Source organism: Cebus imitator, unplaced genomic scaffold, assembly GCF_001604975.1.
Source record: "Cebus imitator isolate Cc_AM_T3 unplaced genomic scaffold, Cebus_imitator-1.0 Scaffold5, whole genome shotgun sequence".
NCBI lineage: Eukaryota > Metazoa > Chordata > Mammalia > Primates > Cebidae > Cebus > Cebus imitator.
In genome coordinates, this window is record NW_016107320.1 from 12,526,134 (window position 1) to 12,535,274 (window position 9,141).

At 59.8% G+C, this 9,141-nt stretch overlaps 1 protein-coding gene across 1 annotated transcript in view; it reads left to right on the forward strand.

Annotated features, from left to right (window-relative positions):
• The first annotated feature begins 2,296 nt into the window (after positions 1–2,296).
• ADGRA2 (adhesion G protein-coupled receptor A2) overlaps positions 2,297–9,141 on the forward strand; it is a 46,194-nt gene continuing 39,349 nt past the window's right edge. The window contains exon 1 of the mRNA XM_017536389.2: positions 2,297–2,946. Coding sequence (XP_017391878.1) covers positions 2,681–2,946 — 266 coding nt within the window. The 5' untranslated portion in view covers positions 2,297–2,680. The remainder of the gene's footprint in view (positions 2,947–9,141) is intronic.

The following is a 9,141-nucleotide window of genomic DNA, read 5'->3' on the forward strand; positions in this document are numbered from 1 at the left end:
AAAAAAAAAAAAAAAAAGAAGAAGAAAAGAAGAAGAAACTAACCCCCACTTCATCACCTCTCTGGGTGGGTAAGAAGTCAAATGTGGTGACCCTCAGGACAAACCAGTGTTTTACAAATGTCTCCAACAGATACCTCATTCCCAGCAGTGGGGAAGCCTCGCCTCATTAAATGGCCTTTGGCCTCTGTTCAGCTTCCAGGGATGGGTGTTCCGGTAGAATTCCTCTTTAGATTTTGAATGTCTTCATGTAGCAAAAGGAAATCACAGAAGAGCTGCATGGCCCAGGCCAGAGATCTCGGAGTCCTCCTCTCCTGTGAACAGGATGGCTGCACAGCCCTGCCTATGGGCTGTGACTCTGCTGTCAGCTCTTTCCCGAGGAATGCAGCCTGGGCCGCCGCCTTCGAGGGCCCCCCGCTGGGGGAGTCCATTCCCCTTCTCCCTCCCTCCATTTGCAATCACTATTTATTTATCTTTGAAAGTTCAAGGAACCAGAGAGCCTGCAACTGGGAGAGATCTGTGGAGCCAGGGAGGGAAAGTGAAGAGGCCAACGTCTAGGCCCCCTGCCTGCCACCAACGCCAACGCCAGCAGGCACGGGAGAAAAGCCACGTCCCGTATAGTTGCTGGAGACTGGGCTGACAGGCACAGGGACCCTTGAAAAGGCCCCGCACACACCTGCAGGGCTAAGCTCAAGAAAGAAGGAGGCGCTCACCTTGGGGACCGCTTGGGTCAGAGAGTGAAGGAGAGGGAACAGGAGTCCTGCCCCATCCTGCCAGCTCTCTGAAGCAGCAGAAAGGTGAGCCTCTGTGGGGAAACAGACCCCTGGGCTGCACTTCTTCCTGCCTGTCCCCAGCCTTGGTTCCTGTATACTGCAGACAGCTTTATTTTTTAATTTTTATTTATTTATTTGTTTATTTGTTTTTGAGATGGAGTCTTTCTTTGTCACCCAGGCTGCAGTGCAGTGGCACGATCTAAGCTCACTGCCACCTCCACCTCCTGGGTTCAAACGATTCTCGTGCCTCAGCGTCCCAAGTAGCTGGGATTACAGGTGTCCGCCACCACACCCAGCTAATTTTTGCATTTTTAGTAGGGACAGGATTTCACCATGCTGGCCAGGCTGATCTCAAACTCCTCACCTCAAGTGAACCACCTGCCTTGGCCTCCAAAAGTGCTGGGATTACAGGTGTGAGCCACTGCAGGGCCTGCAGGCAGCTTTATACCCACCACTAGCTGTCAAGGTCATGCCTATCAAGGCCACCAGTCCTCTGCCTTTGGAAACCACGTGCCCCTCCTCCCCACCACGCTGTCTCCTACTGCCACGATAAACTGGGGACCAGGCAGAGCCCCATTTCAACCCCAGAGATCAGCTACGCCAGCAAGCTGGGGGCTGTGTCCACCGTCAGACAGTAATAAGAGGCAGAGTGGAGTCTGGAATAGGGATCTCCAGACTCACTGCGTAGTGCTCTTTCCACACCCTGCTGCAAAGCCCTGCTCCTCCTCATCTACTGTTCCCTTGTTCCCACTCACTGTTCCCAAAACGCGTGCAAACACACACACATTCTGTCACACACACCCACACACGCACACACACTCATGCATACACGCTCACACATGCTCACACACACACACATTCTCTCTCTCTCACACACACACACACACTCACGCACACACTCTCACACACACAACTTTGTGGAAAATGTAGGAGGCCCAATCCAGCCTTGTCTGCCTTGGCCTTTGACCTCTCCTTGGCCGAATGACATGCACCCCCAGCTGAGCGAGGTCACTGCAGCGGAGGAGGGCTTGCCACCTCCTTCGTCTTGGCTGCCATCCTCCTGTGGCGGCCTCCACCGGAGCTGGAGGGAGAGTGAAAGCCAACTTCCAGACTGACCATCATGTCAGGAGCCAAGGGAAACCTCAGAGCGGAGCACCAAGTCCAACCCAAAACAGGGCACCCAGACGTCTCTGCCCAAGCCCGCGGGTCCAGGACGGCCCAGCAGCCGGGGGGTGCAGGCTGCACCAGCACGGGCGAGGGAGGTTTTGGTGGTGGTGGCCGGCTCAGAGGTCTGAGATGGGTGACGGAGAGGAAGGGTCCTGGCCCGGGGACGGGGATGAGCGGGAGAGGAGTGTTTTGGTTCAGGGCGGGCGCGGGGACGCAGGGTCCTGGAGCCAGCTGGCCCGCCCCCACTCGGCCGAAGGATTCGGCCTGGCCGCGAGTCGGACGGCGCTAGGGCCCCACGGAAGGCCCGGGCGGGTGGGGGCCGGCGGCGGGAGCGGCGCGGCACTGGCTGCCTCCATCCATGGCCCGGAGCGGCAGCAGCGGCGGCGGCAGCAGAAGCCCGGCGCGATCCGCTAGGTCCCAGCCCAGCGCTCAGCAAGCAGGCGACGCGGAGGGGCCGGGCCTCCACCGGGCCGAGGGCCGGGCGCTGAGACTCGGGCCGCGCTCCCGGGGGCCGCCCGCGCTGCGCTGACAGCCGCGCCAGCGTCCTCCCCGCCGGGGCGCTCGCCGGACATGTCCCCGGGGCGCGGCGGTGGGGACCCCCGGGCTCGCCTCCGCCCAGGGCCCCCCGCCCCGCCCTCGGGCGCCCCGGGTCCCCGCTGAGCACGCCTCTCGCACGCCTGGGTCCCTCCGGCCGGCGCGCAGCCGGGCCCCAGCGCTGTGGGTCCCCGCGGGGAGATGGGTTGATGGGCGCCGGGGGACGCAGGATGCGGGGGGCGCCCGCGCGCCTGCTGCTGCAGCTGCTGCCGTGGCTCCTCCTGCTCCTGGCGCCGGAGGCTCGGGGCGCGCCCGGCTGCCAGCTCCCCATCCGCAGCTGCAAGTGCTCGGGGGAGCGGCCCAAGGGGCTGAGCGGCGGCGCCCCCGGCCCGTCACGCAGGAGGGTGGTGTGCGGCGGTGGAGACCTCCCGGAGCCTCCCGAGCCTGGCCTTCTGCCTAACGGCACCGTTACCCTGTGAGTACCCTATCAGGCCAGCTCGGCCCGAGCTGGGACTGGGGACCAAGGGCAGCGAGACGGGAGGGGCGGGAGCAGGGGGAAGGGGGCGATACCCCCACTTTAGATATTCAGGCGCCCGGAGGGGTGGGTTGGAGGAGCAGCGGGGCGACTGGGGCTCCTGGAGCGCGGAGGCGGGAAGGGGCTGCGGGGGCAGGCGCGCCCAGGAGAGAGGCACCGCAGGCGCCCACTCACCTGCACAGGTGAAGTGGAGTGCACGCCTGCAGGGCACCCATGCCCCGGGGTTCCAGCCTGGACTAGGGTTGCGGACTTTTAAGATCTGAGAAAGGTGAGAGCGGGGAAGGCTTAGGAAAGATGGACACCCGTGGCCCAGGACGGGGCTGTGGTCCTAACCACTGCGGACTCGTCCCGGACCTGGCTGGAGGAGTCTCCGAATTTACCCGCCTGGCCTTGTCCCTCCCATTGGGGTCATCCCATCCATACCCCCTGCCCTGCCAGCGCCGCTTGCAACCGGTCTCTTTAAAGCAAGGGGAGGCTGGGCTCGGGAAAGTTGGCCCTTGGAATTCTGGCGCTTCTGGGCTGCGGGAGACCCTGACGTCCCGATCGCTCTAGGGCCCCTCTCCCCCGGCGCCGTTTGTGCAGTGAGCTCTGTGCTGGATCCCGCGTCCCTGCCTCTTCTTTGCCTCCCCTGGAAATAACTCGAGCTTTGGCTGTTTCTTGATTGATTTCGCGCAAAGATTGCCAAGAAAGAAAAGCGGCTGGGGAAGCGGGATTCCCCCACCACAGCCCACCCCGGCCTCCTCCCGCGACTTCCCTCTCAGTCAGGGCCTCAGTACGCCCTTGCTTTGCTGGCAGCGAGCGCAGCGGCGCCGCAACCCGACCCCAAGCCTCCTCCAACGGGGTCGCAAGTCCCAGCAGCCGCGCAAGCATTGGCGACCCCTCCCAGCCGCAGAGATTTCCTGCGCCGGCCACGTGCTCGCAGCTCCACGCATGCCGTGGACTTGAGGGTCGGGCCCCCGCGGCCGCCGCTTCCTTTCCTGTCCCAAATCAAGCCTAAGAGCAGCTTCCCTTTCCCTGTCCTTCTGACCCCAGTGGCAACCGTTTCTCCACCGCCCCTTGCCCGGAGTCGGGGCTGGCCCAGTCTTTTCGATTGTGTCCAGAACAATACAGTAACGCCTCTGGTTGGGTGAGTTCAGAGGCTGCCCGCTTCCTGACAGGACACAACTGGTCAGCCTCTGACGCTGCCCGCCCGGCCTGCATTTTCCCTGGCCCGGGTGTATGTGTGTGCGCCTGTGTGTGCCTTAGGGGTGGAGGCGGTGTGTCTGCTCGCTCCCGCCTCCGGCTGCTCAGGGCTAAAGCCGTGGCCAGGGAAGGCACCTGTGGCTGTTCAGGGTAGCTCTCTCTGAGTGTCCGCTGGGGTTTGAGGGTCCAGGCAGGCCTGGGCATTCCGCAGCCCACTCAGTTCTGGAGGAGAGAAACGCTTGCTCTGCGGAATAGTCGGTCGTGCCTGCCTTGAGTCCCAGCTGTATAATAATTCAGAGCTGAGATCTGGGCGTGCATGTGTGCACGCTCTAGTGTCTGCTTATGCACATTTGTGGGATGCGCACTCTCTGCGTTTCTCTGTGTCAGGATTAGGGAATCCTAACATTTCAAAGGCAAAAGGAAATGGCTGGCGGAGGGTGAGGGGTGGAGTAGGGGGTGGATAGACAGGCAGTTTTGCAGTACATCTTAGAATGATCAGGCCATGGTTCATTCCCATCCACACCACTCCAAGGAGAGAGTGGGGCCAATTCTTGGTAAAAATGCATTAGAACCGGGTGGCAGCAAAGGTGACCCCTAGTTCACCCTCCCATCCCAAACCCTCCCAGGCCACTGACCCACTGGCTTAGGATAGGATATCCTTTAAGGAGCAGCCCCCAAGCCTGGCTCTGATTCCCCACAGGGACACAGACAGGGCAGGCCAGGGATGCCCTGGAGAGCCCAAGAGACCTGCAGCCTGGAGGGTAATGGAATCCTCAGTCACAGACTTACTGCTTAGCTCTCCTGCCAGGCTCCACATAATCCTCATCCTCATGGCACCCCCACCCCCACCCCCACTAGCTGTCTTTGGAAAGAAAAAGAACTCATGCTCTCCTTCAGCTGAAGCTGGGCGAGGGATCCTTCCTCAGGTCCAGTCCCTCTAGCACCCCCATGCCCCCTCCAGGATACATCTCAAGGGAAGGAACAGGAGAAGGTCTGTGTAGGGGCTGAAAGGGGATGATCCGTCTCCTCCCCATTGGGAAGAGCTACAGCTGACAGCCCTCTAAGAACAACAAAAACCCCAGGTTAACACAACTAAAGCATAACTCATGTATTACTGTTACGCACACACGTGTGCACAGGAGTCAGTGAGGCCGAAATGCTATCTCTGCAGGAGAGAAATATATGGACCGGGAGGTGGGAGGTGGCTGGCAGGTGATGGGACTCAGGAGAAGGTGAGCTGCACAGAAGCCAAGGTGGTCTGGTTATTCGGATGACACCTCTCAGATGACCTCTCAGAGCTGCCCTCCGGAAGAGTAGATGAGAAGTCTCTTTGGGTGTGGTGACGACTCACCTGTCTCTTCTTCTTCTCTTTATTGGTTATTTGCTGAGATTGCTAGGGAGGCGGTAGTAAGACCATTGCCTTTCATTTGGGGAGAAGTTTTACTCCATCAGGTAAGGGAATTCCATGGGGAGTGCCCCCTCCCTGCCCTGGGGGCACAGGGGACAAGATAAATTAGCAGGATCTTGGTTCTGAGCTCCAAGTTCTCATGCTCCCAAGGTCTCTCAGTGTGTCAAAGTGGCTGATCTTTAGGGTATAGCTCTCTGAGCCCCTGTATCTGGGAAGGAGGGAGCTGCCGCTTCTTTTGCTCGGCAGCAAAGCCAGAGGCCAAAAGCTGAGACCGCCACATGCAAATGGCCAGACTCGCTTCCAAACTCCTCCTTCATACTTGATTATTTTTCTGCCATGAAAATATTCCTTTTCACCTTTTAGCTTGTCACCTGGTGCAAATAGGACTGGAGCCCTTCATTTTTGCATTATGACTTTATCCTCCCTCCCCATCTCCCCCACATTCCATGGAGGACCCCTTATTTTTCCTCCAAGATGGAGCCCCTGGGGACTCAGGATTGACCCTTGGGGAGCCTGAGTGCTGGGGCCTGTTCAGGCACGAAGGCGGGGTCCCTGTGTGCGGAGAGCCTCCTCCTGCCCTCCAACAAAGCGTTCCTGCAGTCGGAGGTGGCCGGTTCCCAGTCCTGTTTGCCGCCTGGAAAGCCCTCCCACCACCTCCACCCATTATCTCAACTCTGCCTGCTGTTTTTGCACCCCCCTTCTCCCCCATCCTTTGCATTTTTTTCTCTGGTGGATTTTCATTCCCAGTTTTCCAGGAAAGCTGAGCTCTTGGCTTCCTTCCTGATCCCTCTGTCCCACCCCACCCCCCAGGCTCCCGGTCCAGTCTGCAGGGCAGCTGTGGGCACCCGTGCTCCAGAACAGAAAGAGCAGGAGCTTTTGTGGGCCTCCCCCAGGGAAAAGGTCCCTTGGAGGGGGTGGCCTGTGACAGGGAGAACCTGGGTGTGGAAGGAAGGTGCAGACCACTGTGAGCCCCACTATTAGCTCAGGGCTCACTATCAGCTGAGGGCTGAGGTTCTCGGCTCTGTGAGTGAGTGAGGGGGAAGGGGACTGAGGATAAGGAATTCCAGGAAAGGACTGTTTGTAGATAACTCCAGAAGGAGATCTGCGAAGACCTCCCAGGATAGCAGCCACTCCGAGGATACCAGCCAGTGTCATAAAGTCCCAGATGGCCTGGCTCCAAAGGGTCTTAGCGATAAGGAAGTCCAGTCCCACGTCTTACAGCTGAGCAAACTGAGGCCAGGAGATGGAGGGTGACTTGCTGACAGTCACACAGCCGGCGGGGACTGGTGCCAGGATGGGCATTGCATTCCTGCCAGGTGAGGGCCTCGGTGCTCACCTGGCTGGACTTGGGACTCATTAGACACAAAAGACTTTAAAAACCTGGTTCCTTCCCAGCAGGACCCGAGCCCTTTTGACCTGGGAACATTCCAGGCTGGGCCAGGAGAGGTCACTTTGAATTTCCCCAGAACAGGCAATCCTTCAGGCGGCTCAGCCTCCCATTCCGGTAGGCGGGGGCGCCCACCACACAGGCTGCCCACCTAGGGGAGGAGACGCTGTCTGTCGCAGGTGTGCCCAGCACGAGCTGGGTTCTTCTGTTGGGAGTTCAGTGGTCTTGGTGGGGGAAGTTGAGGAAGTTGGGCCTCATGGAAGTGGTTCTTGGGCACGGGTCTCCCTCTGGACCTCCGGCTGCCAGCTGGGACTCACTTCAGGGCCCCTTGCTACAGACACCGGGATCCAGTTAGGGGAATGTAGGCAAAGTGTGCCAAGCATCGTGCACATGGCCTGAGGGCAGGACCAGGATGCTGGTGGAAGGGCGGGCCCAGGCCGGCGCCCCCACCCCCTTCTCTTCCACCAGCTTTCCCCCATATGGTTCTCATAAGGTCTGGGCGCAGAGACAGCAGCCAGAGGAAGTGGCTGTGTACAGAGAGCTTTTGTGAGAGAAGAGGGGGAGGGGAGAAGAGCGAAGAAAACGAAGGAAAGAAGAGAGGGAAGAGGACAGAGACAGAGAACGCCAGGGCAAGCCCGGAGGCTGCAGCACCCACTCCCCTCCCCACCCAGGGGTACAGGTCTCAGCTGCAGCTCTCCCACCTGGGCTCCGGGACCTCACCTGTTCAAAGGGATGGGCCCAGCAGAAGCCTCAGTCTCTCCTGGATTCTTCCCCACCACCCACTGGAGAAGCTGGAGGTCGCTAGCTCAGGATCTGGGGATTCCTCCCTTCTGTCCTCTGGGGCCTGGAGACCCCTCCCCTGAGGGCTCCCTCTTCTGCAGGACGCTAGAGTCAGGGTCCCATCCTAGGGAGAACACTGGACAGAGGTCAGAGCTCTCTGGGGCTTACTGATGGAATGAAAAACGCTCCTGAGGGCATGATGTTGGCTCCAAAGGGGACACTTGTGACTCCGCCCCCAGTGGGTCTGAGACCAGAATGGGTTATTGGCCAGAGTCACTCCTGCGAGTGCATAAAACCAGTCACTCCTGAAGCCACCAAAGTCCCCTCCTGCTGGCTACCACGGCTCTCCCCTCTGTGATTAGGGAGGGGGAGTAGCAACTCCTCGTCCTAGGGGGGAGTCTGAGAATTTCCCCCAAAGGCAGCGGCAAACCAGTGTAATTTGAACCTAACCATAAATTGACCCTTCAATGTGGGGTCATGTTTTTAAAGAAAGAGTTTCTAAGTTTATCCCACATGGGAGTCATTGGGAGAAGAACCCTTTACTGATGGAGAATAATTTCCAGCCACCTCTGAGTTGATTGCTGTCCTTCCACCCCATGGAGGCTCTGGCTGCTCCCCTCAGCAAAGCCCAGAGAGGGGAGGAGAGTTCCTAGACGCCACACAGCCTGGACCCAGACACCGGTAGCTTCCCCATCACCCCAGAGGTAGAGGCCGCCCCAGCCTCCCTGGGAGCAGCCAGAGAGCAGGGGTGGGGAGAGGAGGGAAATGGCCCGGGCTGGGGGACCAGAAGGAAGATCCGGTAACCGCTTGGAAGGGCTGCTCAGAGGGGCTGTTTATTTTCATTCCCCCAGCCCAGCCGCTCTGTTCTATTTACAGCTCAGACACTGACAGGACGGAGCCGCCTCCTCCCCTTCCTCCCTCCCCCAGGGCCCCCATCCTTCCCAAACTCCAGAACATTCCTTTGCTTTCAGGACTGGGTTATGGTGGGGAGGGGGCAGAGAAGCCATGGAATGCAGCCTCCTTGGACTCTCCCGGCCTCCCAGGACCCTCCCAGCCTCCCAGCCCTTGCCTGGGAACCAGGAGGTGTGCAGGATGGATGGGGCCAGGTGAGGCCCCAGAACCCCATCTGTGACAGAGAAGCAAGCAATGGACGGGTGGGACAGCAAGTCCTGGGCAGGGAGTTCCAGCCTCAACTGTGGGGCCAGACATCTCCCAGCTGGAAAGGGAAGATCTGAGGCCCCACCTGCCTCTCCTCCTGCCTCTCCTCCTGCCTCTCCTCCTCCCTCTCCTCCTGCCTCTCCTCCTCCCTCTCCTCCTGCCTCTCCTCCTCCCTCTCCTCCTGCCTCTCCTCCTCACTCTCCTCCTGCCTCTCCTCCTC